The sequence below is a fragment of the Telmatherina bonti genome (genome assembly GCF_933228915.1).
Source record: "Telmatherina bonti genome assembly, chromosome: 17".
In the NCBI taxonomy this organism is placed as follows: Eukaryota; Metazoa; Chordata; class Actinopteri; order Atheriniformes; family Telmatherinidae; genus Telmatherina; species Telmatherina bonti.
The window spans coordinates 7224125-7242476 of NC_136615.1; the positions used below are offsets into that span (position 1 = coordinate 7224125).

Here is an 18352-nt window from a genome sequence, read left to right on the forward strand (position 1 = left end):
AAAGGGCTTCATGTAAACAAAGACAGTGAAGATGGGCTTCATTTTCCACGGGGTTTCTGCAGTTTCAACTTGTTTTTATTTGTTTTGTTTCAGTTTTTACAAACAGGGTGGATTATACAATGTGTTGTTCTGACATGTAAAACCTTGAAATAAACTGAAGGTAATCTTTCTTTTTTAAATCCAGATTTTTTAAATAAAAACAGGGGTTTTCTGACATGCTTTGTGAGGCTGATAAAAGACAAACCAAGCTGATGTTAATGTTTTCCTTTGTGGAATGACGTCTGGTTTTCTTGCTTTTTGACGCTTTTTCCTCAATAAAAGTTGGAAAGATCAGATTAATGTGATAAATTCATTCCGCGAGGACTTAATTTCCTCCTGACATGCAACCCTTCCATAATGAGTGTGTGTCAGGTAACTCAATCCTCTCTGATGTCATGCGGGGTAAGTGAAACCTCGCTGCGGGCTGCAGGCGCGGAGCCTCCGACCGGATCCCCGCCTCCTGCCGGGAGGAGCGCATCGGCTGCGGGAACATGGCGCAGTCACTCCGCATCCACTTCCACCAGCAAAAACTCTGAAAAGTCGCCACAAAGTGGACATATCCCCTCATATCCAGCGTGGCTTCGCAGCAGGACTCGCGCGATTGTTGTTGGAAGTGCGTGAAAGTTTGCTGCTGCGGGGGATGAAAGTCTGGAGCCGCGTCGCAGCAGTTAGCGGAGATGGAAAAGCAAAGAGCCAGGAAGGAGAAGGTGAGGCAAACTTTGCGTTTAATGGGCAGGAAAAGGCGCGTGTTGCTGAGCAGGCGGTGGAGTTTCTCTGCACACCAACTTGTGGAGACATCTGCTGCATCTGATCCGTGGCATGGCGTGGAGTGTGGACGCAAACATTCCCACTTTCCCCTGGAAAGCTCCTCATCTTCACCAGAGCAGCCTGGAACTCAATGCAGCTGCTTATTTACCAGCTATTTTAACTCAAATTAGTACAAACTACTCATTAACATCTCTAATAGATACATGAAAACCAACATTAAAGGTCATAAATATGGACTCACTACAAGCAGACAAGGAGTAAAAGAGGCCAAAAAATAAAGATCTTATTAATGTAATCCAACTTAAAGTTTCTGTTCATTACAACCTGTAAGAAAAGTTTATGTTCACTAAAATCACTTATAAAATAAACATGAGGAAAGAAACTGAACATTTATGTACAAAATATGGCAGAAATCTTCAGTAAACTGTGAGTTTAGCTACTTATTGAAATGATCTGAAGTTCAGAGTGACACGAAGTTCTGCTCTGAAAACGAGAACATTTGTGAGAAACAGCATTTTGTGAGTCCTGGATGCTAGTTTGACTAAATGAAACAGGAAGATGATGGATTTCCATGTTGAGCAAAGAATCATCCAGCGTAATGATGGAAATCACTTAGAAATGATGTTAAAGTCACCGCCCACATCCCAGTTTTTCCACCTGAAAGGGATGAAAAGTTTGTTGGATGTAAGTCTGAGCCACATCAAGCTTTAAAAATATTATTTTAAAGTTGGATGACACACCTGGACTCAGGTAGCAGCAGCTGGGATAAACTCAAGTCCAGCAACCCTGCATGGTAATAAACCGATGGATGTTCCACACTGAAGAAAAAAATGTTTATGTTGGTTAAAATAATTAGTCTTAATCCTGTAAAACCTTTTTATCTTATTCTTAGAAACCACTTTAATGCTTGAAATGTCTTTGCAGAGAGGAAGTTTAGTATTCTAAAGTAACCTTACAGAATTTCTTATTTATCTTTTCATTTTTTTTTAATTAAATAATTTATTTATTGTTTTATTTTGTTATTTCTGTTTTTTTTTTTGCTTGATTTTATTTTTCTTTTATTTAACTTTATTTTTTAAATGTAGGTGTTAAGAAGTTAATAGAGTTTTAAATAAATTAATTAAAAAAAAGATTAATATATATGTCAATTATCTGTTTTATCGATTTTCGCTTTAGCTTCTCAGCAAAAATATTCTAGTTTTAGTGATTTATTTCTGGTTTAACAACAAGTGTAAAAAGAAAAGTGGCTGCTGTGAATCTCCGATGGGACAAACTGATTTATTCATTTGCTTTTATATTATTTTTTTATTATTTTTCATTTTTTATAATTTGTTGTTCAATTTTGGAACATAGATGGATTGATGATGGCGATAGATAGATGGATAGATAAATAGATGGATTGATGGATAGATAGATAGATGGATGATGCATAACTTGCATATAATCATGCAAGTTAACAAATTAATATGCCACCTTTACAAATAAAAAAGAAAAAAAGATATTTAGAAATATGCATAAAGTGTAAAAGTTATCATTCTTAATAGTCCCGTGAATAAACTTTATTTACTCCAACCTGCAGACGGACGCCTCATCACTCTTTGCGTATTAAAGTTGGTGAAGGTGAGGATAGTTTGCTGAAGTTTCTCGTCTCTCGGCCACTTCACAGCGAAGGAAAGTGGACGAGGAAGGCATCAGCAATCAGGACATGATGCAAAATGTAGACGTCCTTTTAGTTTACAGCATGTTGAAGCAGCGGTTTGGGCGTTTCTGATGTGTTTGAAAGAGAACTGTCCACACATCGACTTATCTGATGTCTGCAGAGATGGAAATATTGATACTAGATCAATATTGTGGACGTCTCACGTGGATAAAATCAGATAACAGATATTTAAAAGCAGCACACTGACTTAAAATAAAAGCTCTAAACAGCAGGGACACAATCCTTTCCTTTGTTTCCAGGTATTCACCTTCACAGTTTGTGTTTGCAGGAATGTTCTGCTGGGGGGGCTGGGAGTGGTGGGAGTAGTGGGACAGGAGAGAGGGGAAGTGTCTGTTTGCTCTGATCCTGGAAGGACGAGGACAGGATATTCACGTTATGTTCCTGTTGCAGTGTTGTTCCTCTGAGCCCAACTTGAACTCTGCTGTGTAAACTCATCTCGCCTTGGCACGCGCACGTGTGTGTGTGTGTGTGTGTGTGTGTGTGTGTGTGTGTGTGTGTGTGTGTGTGTGTGTGTGTGTGTGTGTGTGTGTGTGTGTGTGTGTGTGTGTGTGTGTGTGTGTGTTGGAGGATATGCTGGTGAAACCAGATGTCAGCAGAGATGCTGCCACAGCTGGAGTTGTCCTGCAGGTTATCTGAGTCGTTCCTGATCTGCTTTGATAAGAGAAGTGGTGTCAAAAGTATTCACATTCATTACTCAGGTAAAAGTATAGATACTTCTGTAAAAGTACCAACTCAAATTTTTTACTTCAGTAAAAGTGTAAAAATACTGATTTAAATTATACTTTAAGCATAAAAGTAGAAGTCATGCAAGTGTGAAAAATACCATTAAAAAGGAAAGCTTAAACTGTGACACCAGAACCTTCAGAGCACTCCCCAAAATACATATTTTTCTAACAGTTATTCTGACTTTAATGTTACATCAGAATGTTAAGACTGAAAAAGCTGGGAACTACTACACCTTTACAGCCACATAGATTCTGATGAAAAATGAACACATTTGAGTACATTGCAAATATTTTAAAGAACCATATATGAGCATTAAGATGTGTTTCATGGCCTGGATTATATGACTGTAAGCATTGTAATGTTGCAAACAGTCCAACTTCAAAAGGCATGTTATCAACAACCTTTATTAGAATATCAGTAAATATAAACTTGGCTGCAGGAATCAGTGAGGGCAACAGATTTGTGTTTGGAGACAAACAAAAAAAATGAAGCGACATATATTTATTTATTTATTCAGGAGTAGAAAGTACAGATAATTGCACAAAAACGTAAGGAGTAGAATAAAAATAAATACTCCAATAAAGTATAGAGACCCGAAATCAGTACAACAAAATTTTAAAAGCAACTCTTTAAAAATGCACTCGCCTAATTTGGCAAAACAAAGGACCCAAAAGGATTGATGCTGGAAAAAGACAGAAAATGGACTTACATATGTGCAATTGAGTTGTGTTGCTAAGCAACAAGGTAAAAAAAAAAAAAACTGGACTGGGTCTCTGATGCCAATGCTCCACATCAGATTCCTGCACGTTGTAAACTGCAGTTTCAGATTTTACGCAAATCTGTCAAACTAAATAAACCAAATAAAAAACTACTTTGAAAAAGCATTACTAAATTCCCAAATACAAAAAAAGTAAAGTTTTATTTACTAAGCTAAACTGCTTAGCTTAGCTTAGCTCAGTTTAGCTTTGTTTAATTTTGTATGGCTTAGTTTTGTTTAGCTTTGCTTAAATAGCACAGTTTAGTGTAGTTCAGTTTAGTTCAGCATAGTTAAGCTTAGCTTAATTTCGTCTGACTTAGTTTTGTTTAGCTTAGATAGCGCAGTTCAGTCTAAATTAGTTTAGGTAAGCATAGTTAAGCTTTGTTTCATATGGTTTGGCTTAGTTTTGTTTAGCTTAGCTGAGATAGCATAGTTTAGTTTAATTAAACATAGTTATTCTGAGCATAATTTAGTTTGGCTTAGTTTTGTTTAGCTTAAATGGCGCAGTTTAGTGTAAATTAGTTTAGGTAAGCATAGTTAAGCTTAGCCTAATTTAGTCTGACTCATGTTTGTTTAGCTTAGATAGCACAGTTTAGTTTAGTTCAGTTAAGCATAGTTAAGCAGAGCATAATTTAGTCTCACTTAGTTTTGTTTAGCTTAGCTTAGGTAGCGCAATTTAGTGTAGTTTAGTTAAGCATAGTTAAGCTTAGCTTAACTTAGTCTGACTTAGTTTTGTTTAGCTTAGATGGCGTCGTTTAGTTTAGTTCAGTTTAGCACAGTTAAGCTTAGCATAATTTAGTCTGACTTTGTTTTGTTTAGCTTGGCTTAGATAGCACAGTTTAGTGTAGTCTAGTTTATTTAGACATAGTTAAGCTTAGCTTAGTTTTGTTTTGCTCAGCTTAGTTGTAGCAGTTTAGTTAAGTATAGATAAGCTTAGCATAATTTAGTCTGACTTAGTTTTTTTTTCAGTTTAGCTTAGATAGCACAGATTAGTTTATTTCAGTTCAGTTTAGCCTAATTTAGTCTGACTCAGGTTTGTTTAGCTTAGCTTAGATAGCACAGTTTAGCGTAGTTTGGTTTATTTAGGCATGGCTAAGCTTAGCTTAGTTTTGTTTTGCTCAGCTTAGATGTAGCAGTTTAGTCAAGCATAGTAAAGCTTAGTTTAATTTAGTCTGACATAGTTTTATTTCGCTTAGTTTAGATAGTGCAGTTTAGTTCAGTTCAGTTAAGCTTAGCATAATTTATTCTGACTTAGTTTTGTTTAGCTTAGCTTAGATAGCACAGTTTAGTTCAGTTTAGTGTGGTTTAGTTTATTTAGGCATAGTTAAGCTTAGCTTAGTTTTGTTTTTCTTAGTTTTGTTTTGCTCAGCTTAGATATAGCAGTTTAGCAGCTTAGCGATTAGTGTAGGTTAGTTTAGCTAGGCTTAATTGAGTCTGGCTTGATTTTGTCTAGCTTAGCTTGTTTAGTGTCAGTCAGTAATTCAGCCTAGTTTAGTGCTTCTTATTGAAATGGCTTCCTGGGTTTCACAGAGAGTTTGTTGGACTGGAGCTAGCTTAAAGGAATCTGTTGCAGACAAGTTGAAGATGGACTCCTCTTTAATGTAGACCAAGTCTGGATTTACTGAGAGATGATTCGGAGCTTTCATTTCCTGACACAAGCACAAACACAACCTCTGAACTTACAAATGTTTTTGTTTCTTAGCGTTCCTATAAAACACACAAAGTTTGAGGTAGGAGCACGTCTGTTTGAAGAACCGCAGAACACAAAGGTTCCTTCAGCCCCGAGTAAACTGTGATTGCAAAAGTTAAGAGTGAGAGATTTTCCTTCTTTTGCTTCATCAGCTGTGTTCTGGCTCAGAAGTAATGAGCTTTATGAGATTAATGTGTTCCTGCAGCAGTACAAGAAATGCAGCTTTATTTGTTTATTCAGGCAAACACCTGCCTGGAACAAGTTAAACAAGGTCTGTGACCAGTCACATTTGTTACAACGTGAAGCTTTTCCTAATTTCTTTATTTACTTGTAAACTCACATTAAATCCCAGCCGATTTAATCTGACAGCTACAATAACCTTTAACAGAAGTGACACTTAATAGCTAAATATAAACACCCATTTTAAACATCTGCTGGTTTATTTGAAGTAAATCAGAAGCACCACTTCAAGCCAGTCGCCTCTCAGTCATAATGCATTTAGAAGTTTTAGGAATCTCTTCGGTCTGCATATTTCCAGTGTGTTTGTCCACATACCTCTGTGTGAGTGAGAGGTAATGAAGGGCTTGGTGAAAAGACAAATTTGGAAACACCAGATCAGAGGGGGAGGCAGCGCTTTAATGGTGAAGCTACGCAGAGCAAACCTCGCTTCACATTTAACACCAAGTTTCAGCAGCTGTCAGAGAAACGAACAAGAAGAGCAGAAGTCTGACTAAATCTGTCAGACTTTTCCTGCTTCATGTTCACGCCTCTCTGAGATACGCAGAAGGATACGGAGCAGAACTTTCTTCATCTTCTGCATTATTTACAGACATGTCGATTGTTTTTGGTGCTTTTGTGGATGTGTTCTCTAATGGAGCAAATATAGTGGTACCACCAGAAACTGTGGGGGCAGTGTTGAGCAGTAGAGCCGATGTTAGATGCACAAAAGGAACAAAGAAGTGATGCCTTTAATGGCCACACAGACCACAGTGTAGATGTCTGAGAATGGTGGATAACAAACAGCAAGCAGTTGAGATGACTTTGGCAGGTCTAATTTTATATTAGTCCGGATGCCTAATAAAAGTCATAGTCGAAGGAAGATTTACTCAAATGGCAGATCAGGACATAAAGGGGACTTTGACACCAGGATACTCCAGGTGACTCAGTCAAGGTTCTGGACTCTGGTCTTCCTGTGCAGAACACATCTTTTCTGTACACATACTCTTGGCTTTGCTTTTCCTCCCAAACAATAATCTGCATCACCTCCTCCTTCTTCTTGCTTTTTTGCGCTTGTCAGATGTCACTTTCCTTTTGGTCTCTAGATGGTGTGTTATCAAGCTAACTGAGACGCCCAGTCCTCAAGCAGACTAGAGTTTGCTTCTTTGGTCCGCAGTTGGTGTGCACCAAACAAATCGTACTTTCCCTGAAATCAGGCTACGGTCCGGTTAAAGCGGACCAATCGGCAGTAGTGTGAACGTGTCCTAAAGGTTTATAGTCATGTGTTGAGAAAAAAAGAAACCAAAATTCTGGATTTCCGCCATTCTCCTCCTTTGGTTTCTGTGTCACGTTCTTTGTTATAATTCAAGGAAGGTGTAGCGCTGCTGTGACATCTCGCTATCATGTGGCTGATTCATTTATCGCTGTCTATCAGAGCTGAACGCCATCTTAGCGGTGATGGCGGTGAGGGTACGAAGGGTACAGTTAGCACGACAGAGGTCATGGTTCACCATCCTGAACCGACCCGGACTCGATGTTTGTCAGATTTCAGTCACTTTGTCTTCAGTGTGAACGGAGCTTAAGTTCATTGCTAATGTCTTTCCTCCTTGGCACTGTGTTAACATACAGCTAAACTCTGTTTATTGAGGAGTTCACACTGATGACGATCAGTCAATCAGAGGCATGTTTTGACTCATCTAACATGTTCAGAAAATCCTCTTTGTGTCGTCTTTTTGGATCATCACTTGTTGATGTTTATGTTTTGTTAAATTAACAAACAAACAAACAAGTCGGCTTTGGTTAACTTTAATTGTACTCTCCCTCCCATCTTGTCCTGCTTCCTCCCTTATCTCCTCCTCAGTTCTCTCTTTTTGGCTCTCGCTCCACCAGCCGAACCACCAACCCTCACTCTTCATCCTCCTCTTCCTCCTCTCCCGTGATCCCTTCAGTTCCAGTAGGAAAACGGGCCGATCGACTGTCGGGGTCCGGCCCCGCCTCTCTGAGCAAGGCTGAATTCCTGGAGCGAGTGCGTCGCAGTAACCAGGCCTGCCAGCAGGGAGAGTTTGCACTGGCTGTACGCCTCTACACGGAGGCCCTCACCGCAGACCCCCAAAACTGCATCCTATACAGCAACCGCTCGGCAGCGTATCTAAGGCTGGGCCAGTACAGCACGGCATTGGACGATGCGATCAAAGCTCGCCTCATCAACCCCAAATGGCCCAAGGTAAGAGGTCTGACCAGCGCCACCATGTGATCAGCAGACATAGAGCTGATTACAAACCCTGATAATCAATACGTCACCTTCTGTTTTCCTGTTGTTTGTCAACACACTTCAAGAACCCATGACCACCTGTTGCTGGGTGGAATATACTTGTTGCCTTGTTGGTCTGACGGGCTTTGAGTGGTGTTCTGGTCTTTCGTTCCCAGATCCTGTCAGACGGCTCGTTTTACCACCGTTTGTTTCTGCTGCACAGTAGCCCAACACAAGCCTGCTATTTAGATTCTGCAACCCGCATGTTGTGCTTTTATAGCATAATGTTTGGCTTGTGCTGTGTCGTCTGTCTTTGTTGACAAGTGTTTGAAAGGGACAGCGTGTGCACATAACTCAGAATAAAGAGACATTGCTGTAAATAAACGGTCGTTAGCAGAAAGAGATGACAAAGCTGGATGGCGACTCAGACTGAAGATGTTGGTGCTGATGTGTCCCTGTTGCATCATTAGAAACTGCAGAGAAATGAGTAAATGTGAGTGTGTGATTGGTGATTTTGACTCGTTGGGTAATTTTGGTCTGTGCAAAGCAATTGCATGATAACTCTAAAAACAAAAAGTTTTCTGCAGATTATTGGGGGCCTGCTTCAAGAATTAACGACAGATTTCAGAATGACTTATTTATTATTCAGGAAAGAAGTTTAATTTCTTGAAGGATTTAATAAATTGGACTCAACCAAATATTCAGCATTTAATGAAAGGTCTGGTAAAACAGCAGTGTGAAAAACTTCTTGCATCACTTTTTAGTAAAAACTATGTGACAAAAAAGTAAAATCTGACCTTTGTCGTCTGCCTCCTGGTGGACTCCAATAAATCTGACATATCACATGGTGATAAACATATATACAAAAATAATTTTTATTTTTTACATTTTGTTAAAAGGTAAAAAAAACAAACCTTCAGATAAAAAAAAAAAACAACTCTCTTTTTTTTTTTTTTTTTTTTTAATAGATCAATCTTTGAAGGCTCATTTAGGTTTGACGCAGAAGAAGCATTCACAGAATCCGTTTCATCCATCTCCGGTGTTGGTTTTGGCCGTAATTTGGCCCATTTTCAAGGAGATTAGCAATCCGTCACCTGACGCAGAAAATAGAAGAATACCACTAAAAATTGTGGGGCAGTGTTGAGTTGTATTGCAAATACGCACCCAGAAAAAGAAACAAACCAAAGAAGAAGAGGAACAGGAAAAAGACGACATCGAGACCCCTCAATGAAAAGCACCTGAAGAAGACAGAAGTTCAGAACAGTTAAAAACTTAGTGGTTTTCTTCTTATGGTGTTTTGGATAGTTGTAAACAACTTTATTACATTACGTTACTGCTACCAACTGGTGTCAAAATGTGTAAGTGAACTCTGAACTTGACACTGCCCCCTAGTGGAAGAACTGACTGAACAACCATGGCAACGTAAAAATTTCAATGTATTTAATATATCTGTGAGACACCAGTAATTCCTGTAGTTTCTGACACAACGACCATGTTTACTTGTGAGTTTTAATTCCTCTTTAATTCCAAATAAAAGTTAATTCCGCTTTAAACTGGTGAAAAATTGCCATGTAAATACCTAATGAGAAAGTAAATAAAGAATTAAACCGAATTCAGAAGTAAATGGCTGGTTTATTGGCATTTAAAATCCAAACTGATTAATTCTTCTGTCATGTAAGCCTTTATTCCGTTCTAAGTCCATTTCAATTGCTCTGCACATGCTCTGTACCTTGTCCTGTCTCGATGACGCACATATGTCGCGTGTTGTTTTGCCTCCCGTCTTCGGTAGTCTACACTCCTTCTCCTAACCAGCTGCTGAAAAAAGTGAAGTAGTATGCTCGTGTTGGGCTTCTGCATCAAAATTATAATCAAAATGGTGACAAAGTGAACTGTTTATTTTCAGTAACCATAAGTACGTCATGCCCACCCTCTGTCCAATCAGAACCCTTCCCAACCAACTGATCTCAAGCGGAAATAAGTAAGGATGTGTTTCCATGTAAACCTCCAGTAGGAATTATTATTTCCATGTGAACTCGTAGAAGAATTTTACAGCAAAAAAATAAACCAGAATGCGTCCTTGAAGTTAGATTTTTGACTCCGAAAGTCAAGGAACCACATCAACCTTTATTCTAACATGGCCTCCATGTGCTAAAGAAGTGGTGATCACAGCAGTTAAAAGTTGTTTTTCTAGGTTCATGTCTCATTTAATAAGTCATATAAAATGCTGTTTGTACCCTGTAAAATACATTGCTGTGTTTTTACATGAAAAAAAACACCATAATCTGGTGTTGGCGGCTCGTGATAACATTAACAAGGTAACCAGTCAGTTATTAGCGCAGCCCACTTCTGAATTATGCTGATTTTCAAAGTGTGACTGAAATCCTCTGTTTCTTTTAGCTGATGTAGTTTGGGTAGCGAGTCAGAAAAACAGCATATTATGCTGTTTGTGGCTTTTATGCTAATTTTAGAAAGTTAGCCAGTCCGTTATTAGCACATCATATTGCTGACTTCTGATATATGGAGGAGTCAAACTGCTTTTTAAGAACCTGAATCAAGTCCTGTTTCCTTTTGCTGAGAAAGAAAAGTTTTCTGGTCAGAAAATAGAATACTGCGTTGCTGAGGACTTGATATGCTAACATTAGCAAGGTCAGTCCATTATTAGCATATCACAGCTTCTGAGCTCAGGGTAACAGCATCATTACAGACATAGGATAAAGAGTATCCTCGTGCCCCCCTTCTGCATGTGGTGAGTTGGTCCCCTCTTGGGTCGGTGATGACTCTCTGGTTAGAGTCGCCGAAGGCTCTGGTTACGGGGATGGCTGTCCCCGGCTTGTCCTGGTCCTTGGGGGGCCCTGGGAGTAGGGGGCATGCCCAGTGCCGCGGGCGGCTCACCTTCTGGAGGAAAGCTCACTTTCCTCCAGACTTAAATCCCTCAACCCCTCTTCCTCCCCGCTCCCCATCACACACAGGCAGGGTATTGGGAGGTGTGCACGTGGCGCTGGGTGGTGAGAAAGGCCATCAAGGTGGTCTTGATCGCTGCACCCAGCCTCGGCTCACCTCCCAGTTTTAATTACACTTAGACACCAAACACCAAAACACTGACAACTCACATGATTAGGGGGAAGAGCATGCGGTGTATGGTGGGCGGGGCTGCTTAGGTGGTCCCTCTCCCAACACCGCGTGGCACTTCCCTCAATTTTAATTGCAACTAATACATACTTCACAATCAGTCATAAGCGGGGGGGAGGCAGGGACGATAGGGTCTTCTCATGCCCCTGCTCTCGGGGCTTTACTGGGGGGGGGGGGGGGGGGGGGGGGGGGGTACGGGTGGGGGAAGAGTGCCGTCCATTAGGCCTAAGTCTGGGCTGGCCTGGCTGTAGGAGGGTTGTCGCCGGCCCTGGGGGGGTGCTGGGTCGGCTGCATCTGTGGGGTGGTGGGGGGGACGCTGGGAGTGGTGGGCGGTAATTATGGGGGCCCTGATCGGGGCCATCCTGTCCTCTGCCCCCTCTGAGGTATCTCACATGGGACATGATGGAGGGGTGAGGTGAGGATGTGTGGGAGTGGGTGTATGGGGTTACAGATGGATGGTGGGATGGCTGGGGGGGGATTAGGGTTGGGGATATAGGTGGGTAGGGGATAGGGATGTGTGAGGATGAGTAGATGTGTGTGTGGAGGGGTATGTTGGCGCGTGGGTTGTATTGGGGTGTGCCTGTGTTGGAGGAGTGAGGGTATGTGTGTGTGTGTGTGTGTGTGTGTGTGTGTGTGTGTGTGTGTGTGTGTGTGTGTGTGTGTGTGTAGGGGGGGGTGTATATGCGGAATGGGATGTGTGAGTGAGGGTGAAGTTTGGAGGGGGGCTATGGGTGGTGGAGGGGTGTTTGGTGGGGCATGTGTGGTTGGGTAGAAGTAGAGGGATGGGGTGGCGGGGTGTGAGCGTGTGTGGGGGGGGGGCGGGGGCGATTGGGGTTCGTGTGACTTGGTATGGGTGAGTGAGTAGAGGTGGGGTGGGGTTGTATATGTGATGGATGATGTGCATGGATTGCAGAGGGTTGTGTGGATGGGGGTTGAGAGGGGAGTGCGTGTTTGGGGGGCGGGGGGGGGGGGGTATGCATGTATATGTGTGAGGGGGGTGCGTGTTGGGGGGGGGGGGGGGTATGCATGTATATGTGTGTGTGGTTTGGTGGTGGGGGGGTGGTGTCCTGTACCCGGGGGCGCAGCTGGTGCGCTGGGGTGCGACCTGGCTGCCGCTGGGTGGCGGTCTGGGGATCCTGGTCCTCCGTCGGTGTGGGCTGTGCCCTCTGCCTGCGGGGGCGGGGGGCTGCTCTCGGGCTCTTGGGGCCCTGGGGCCTGCGCTCTGTCTGCCCTAGGTGGCCGGTGCCCGGCGGGATCGGCCCTTGCCGGCCTGGGCCTGCTGGGGCCTGTTCCCCCTGACTGCGGGGGACTCTGGTTGGGCACCTCCTTCGCCACCTCCTGGGCAGATGCATGGCTGGCTCTGGAGTGGGGGGGGTTGGGATCTGTACCTGGGGGTGACTGTCGGTTACCCGGGTCTCTGGGTTCTCCTGGCCTTCCTCTAGCTGCGGGCGGGGTCACATTGGCATGATCACTCTTCTCTAAACACGTTCCACTCTGAATGTTCTGCATGAATGTTCTGCATGTGTCACAGTCACTGAGTCATCCAGCAAGTTTATTCACTAACAGCAGGTACCTCTCTTTCTGTCTTTTTGACTTAACTTGCTAGTTTCTGGTCCTCATGATTGTCAACGGTTTTGTTCTCCACGAATCTAGAGTTGGCTTGTGTGGGTGTATATATTTATGTGTGTGGGTGGGTATGTGTGTGTACTTATGTGTATGTGTATGTATGTATGTGTATGGATATGTATATATGTATGCATATGTGTGAGTGTATGTGTATGTATGTGTATGTGTGTGTATGTGTATGTGTATATGTATGTGTATGTATGTGAGTATGTATATGTGTATATATGTATATATATATATATATGTGTGTGTGTATGTATGTGTATATGTATGTATGTATATCTATCTTTATGTATGCATGTATGTGTACATGTGTGTGTATGCATGTGTATGTATGTGTATATGTATGTATGTATGTATATATGTATATATATAATGTATGTGCGAGTGTATATACATATATATGTAGGTGGGTATGTATGTGCATATACATGTATGCATTGATCTCTTTCTTTTGTTTTTTTTTTTGTTTTTTTTTTATGTTCTCTTTTCTGTTCTCTTTCTGCCCCTTTCCTGTCCTTCCCGGTCGGGTCCAGCAGCATAAACTCTGTAATACAAGCTATTATCCAAAACAAATTGAAAAATAAAATAAGAATCAAGAAATACAAGGGGATCATTACATCTACAAAAGTCCCCTTGGCAAAATAAATTTGCTCAGCAGAACACAGCATCCAGAACATCAGTCTGCTTGCTTAAATGCTGGACAAGACAAAAAAAAAAAAAAAAAAAAAGGAACCACATCAACCTTTATTCTAACATGGCCTCCATGTGCTAAAGAAGTGGTGATCACAGCAGTTAAAAGTTGTTTTTCTAGGTTCATGTCTCATTTAATAAGTCATATAAAATGCTGTTTGTACCCTGTAAAATACATTGCTGTGTTTTTACATGAAAAAAAAACACCATAATCTGGTGTTGGCGGCTCGTGATAACATTAACAAGGTAACCAGTCAGTTATTAGCGCAGCCCACTTCTGAATTATGCTGATTTTCAAAGTGTGACTGAAATCCTCTGTTTCTTTTAGCTGATGTAGTTTGGGTAGCGAGTCAGAAAAACAGCATATTATGCTGTTTGTGGCTTTTATGCTAATTTTAGAAAGTTAGCCAGTCCGTTATTAGCACATCATATTGCTGACTTCTGATATATGGAGGAGTCAAACTGCTTTTTAAGAACCTGAATCAAGTCCTGTTTCCTTTTGCTGAGAAAGAAAAGTTTTCTGGTCAGAAAATAGAATACTGCGTTGCTGAGGACTTGATATGCTAACATTAGCAAGGTCAGTCCATTATTAGCATATCACAGCTTCTGAGCTCAGGGTAACAGCATCATTACAGACATAGGATAAAGAGTAGATAGTAAACACACAAACAGTTATATTAAAAAAACTGGTTTGTAAAATGTAAAATCCTCTGGTGGTTTGGATATCTGGTCAGAAAACAGCATATTATACTGTCAGCAACTTGTGTTGCTCATTTTAGCAAGCTAGCCAGTCAGTTATTAGCAAATCCTAGCCTTGATTTCAGAATTTAGAGGTAAATTAAATGTTCTGGGGATGAATAAACCAACACATGAACAGTTATGTGGAGGGAAACCTCAAGGTTTTTAAACCCAACTTAAATCCTCTGTCTTTTTGCTTGTCAAAGAATAGCATATTGTAATATTCTAGCTAATATTAGCAAGCTAGCCAGTCAGTTATTAGCACATCCCAGCCTTAATTTCAGAATTTACAGGTAGATTAAATATTCTGGGGAATGAGAAGAGAATAAACCAGCACATGAACAGCTATGTGGAGGAAAATTTCAGGGTTTTAAAACCCAACTTGCTAGCCAGAAAATAGCATATTGTAATATTCTGGCTAATATTAGCCGGCTAGCAAGTCAGGTGTAAGTGAAAAGAAGTTTATTGACATATTCTGCTGTTCCTGTGATCTCGTGTAAACATTAAGAAGTGGACAGATTTTCTGACAACAATACGCAGGCGAATTGCTATGTTGACAAACACATTGACTGCACACATCCTTTACAGCTGCATCTATCATGAAGTGAGCAATGTTTTTAAAATAAGATAGCCTGTGTCAGTGTTCTTACATTAGCTACAACCTGCTTAGACGTAAATATCAAACCTTTTGAAGGAATTTATATACAAACAAGAATAAAACTGAAGGAAATGAGTAAAACTGGCCATTTCACTGCCTTCTAACAAACGGCTGCAGACGGCATGAAGTGCCCTGTCTCACTTGAAGTGGCTCCTTACATCCACTAACTGAGTAAACAGTGAAGGAGTGAAGAATGGTGAAGGCTCAGAGTCTTTTAAGTCCATTCAGAGAGGGAAGCAGGCAGTCAGGGGACCGAGTTTGCCAGGCTACTTCTGTCTGGACAGCTGGGGCCGGGCCAGCTCCACTCTGCTTCCTTTCTCTGTCACAGAGAATGGACGGAAGTGGTGTTTGGGTGTGTAGCTGTTTGTGTGTGTGTGTGAGCTTTGCACGGCTGTTATTTTGTTTTGGAAACCCTGGCGAGTCCTTGGCCGGAGTTTGGCACTTAAAGACAATAACAGAAGCAGCATTCCTGTGTGCGCCTGTATAGTGGCAGTGAGCTCACGCAGCATTCGCTGTGGGTCAAAGCGAAGGTCGGGACTAATGAACGGCCAATCAGAGAGGATCTTTCTGAGGAGGACGTTTACTTCTGCTTCAGTTGCCTCTTTCTGCCCTTCAGCCGCAGATTTTGTCGTCTTCTCTACGCTTTTCTTCTTCTCTGTTCGCCTCCCACAGTTTGCCCCATAGCTGCCCTCGTCGACTTTTCTGTTGGCACAACAGGCTCAAACACACACTCGCAGAGTCACACTCACACACACAGCGACTTCGTCATGGGAACAGAGGGGAGGAACTGGTCAGAAGTCGCATATGTGTGTGTGCTTATCTGGATAACAACGGCGTACAGAAAAGCAAACGTCTTTGCATCTCTGTTGTTTTCTTCTTTTGCTGCTTTCAGTCCAAAGATTTGAGAGAGTTTTTGTTTCTTTGTGATTCAAATGAAGTTACACCACAGCAAAAGCCTTTCTTTTGACTCGCTGGAGGTTTTTAGCTGCAACAAACCCGGCAGTTTTTGTGTTGGCATGTTTTGCTCGTTCACACTCTTGCTGTGTTTTTGTTGTTTGGTGCTTTCAAAGACCCCTGGAATCCAGCCTTATTTATTTCTTCTTAGCTTATATCCTCTGACTGCTGTCAGCAGAAGAATGGAAAGCTGTTCCACTCATCTGTTAAAGGATGACAAAGTGTTTTTTGTGCCAAGCATGCTCATACACATGATATTTATCAGTTTATCATTCACTCTGCAGCTTTCGGATGTGGATTTTCTGTTTTCCACTTCTTGTTTTTTCTTCCTGTCAGCAAAAACAAACCCAAACCAACAATTAAAGATGATTTATTTGTTCCTCGAGAGGAAATAAAAGACAGGAAGTGTGCAAACAAAGCAGACATGGACAATTATGAACACGCCATTCAACATATTCTCCTAAAAAGTATCCAGTCCTCTAGGCCTCCGCCTCTGTGTACATTCTATTGCCTCTTTTCCATCAGTACCAGCTTGTCCCAACTCAACTCGTCTCAGCTTGGTCCTGTTTCTTTTCCATTACAGTTTAGTACCAGGTCTAAAATGGGCGGGGTTTGTGTGAAATCGCTGTGATGTCAGTGTTGTGCACGACAAGCTCTATAACAACGCAGGACCTAGAGACAATCTGCTACTTGGTCTGCGGCTCGCAGGTCGCTGATCATAAACTGTATCCATCTGTTGGAACCACTTCCAGTCTCGTCTGTTTGATCCACTCCGACCATTGTGGTCCTTGACCTGCCGATAGTCACTTTGGAGCTTTTTCAGCTTCTCTCGACGCTGCTGGAAACTCCTTTGCTACCCGTAGACATTAAGTCGGAAAGCTCTTATAGATAGATTTTTTCATTTCATGTCGCTCCATCTAGTTCCCTCTGTATCCTTTCCTCAGCAACAAACCAAAGAAACGTCTCCACCTCAGTGTTGGACCACGGAACAGACTTTTGTTGCACCATTGCTCGTCATGTAATGTAAACAACTTGCAAGTTAGAGTCGCTCTTCCAGTGATGTCACTCCCTGACCTCTGATTGGCCGCACCCCTGACCAATAGCGGCATGCAGTCTGGCGACGTCACACACAACCCGACTCAGCTCGCCTAGAATGGGCTGAGGAATTACTAAATAAGTACTGGTAAACGGGTACAAAAGCCTCGTGGAAAACCCTACGAACCGAGCCGAGGCGAGTTAAGTTGAGACGAGCTGATACTAATGGAAAAGTGCTCATTAGCATGAGCAATCCTCAGCTGAAAATAGTCCCACCACATGCTTCACCGATGAGAAGCAATTTCACCTCTGGATTCTCACACATCTTTAATCAGATAAATTATTGGATCAGTGTTTTTATTGGTCAAGTCTCCTGGTGAGATGATTTTGTAAAGAAAAACCAAAAGTTTAAGTCTAGTTGTCCTCCATGTTTAGAGTTTTTGCTAAGCTGAGCTAAGCTAACTGTTAGCCTGTGGTCATAAAAACTAAGGCAGGTTGTGGTGGTTAAACCATGCTACGTTCTTACTGACTGATGTTACAAAATGACACAAAAACTGTGAATATTTCAGAGGTAAAATGCTTTTTTTTATGCACGGCAAGCGTGATGCAAACAAAATATTCTAAAACAAACTGGCGAAGATGGGATACCACATCAAGCAGAACTTGGGAGTTTAATTGTTTATTCCAGGAGCTGAAGCTGGACACGGCCGCTTCAGGACGGACTGCAGGACTGCAGGTCTGTAGGACTGTTGGAGAATCTGCTCCAGCAGCTAGCTGCTGACTTTAAGAACCATGGAAAAATAAGACGATCAAACACGGTGATAGAAAGTCTGACACACAGTTTGCGACCATCTCTGCTGTCAACACAACTTCTCTGATTTGTTGATTGCGTATTTGTCAAGAAAATACAACTCGCAAAATCGCGAATTATTTATGTTAAATATTCAGAATATCTGCCATGAGGCCCTGAGGGTCCCAAAGTGGGCCAGGAAAGTCTCCCCCACACCATTATGGCCTATCTATACTGGACGCAGACAATGGATTCGCAAAAAAACGGAGAGTTTCAGCTCTTCCTGAACGTTGGGCTGCAGCAGGAATCAGTGCAGAGCATCAGAAAAGGTTGAGGCCTTCCGCTCTGCAGTGGAAGCCACCAGATGTGTATCCAGCTCCGCCTGTTTAGAGGAGTTGGCCCGCACCGCTCAGGCTACCCCTGTCATTAAGAGACTACTCCACAACCGCACGCTGCAGAAATATTACCAACATACGTGCAAAGAGAGTCCCAGTCCTGTGTTGGGGAGGTTCCCTCATGGCAGGGTTGTTGTTCCTAATGTGATCAAAAGCTTCAGCGTGTT

General features: G+C 42.0%; 1 protein-coding gene across 1 annotated transcript in view; it reads left to right on the forward strand.

The window, feature by feature from the left end:
* Positions 1-645: 645 nt before the first annotated feature.
* Positions 646-18352, forward strand: part of ttc28 (tetratricopeptide repeat domain 28) — a 147055-nt gene continuing 129348 nt past the window's right edge. The window contains exons 1-2 of the mRNA XM_079257231.1: positions 646-746; positions 7778-8140. Of these exons, the coding sequence (XP_079113357.1) occupies positions 717-746; positions 7778-8140 (393 nt within the window). The 5' untranslated portion in view covers positions 646-716. The remainder of the gene's footprint in view (positions 747-7777; positions 8141-18352) is intronic.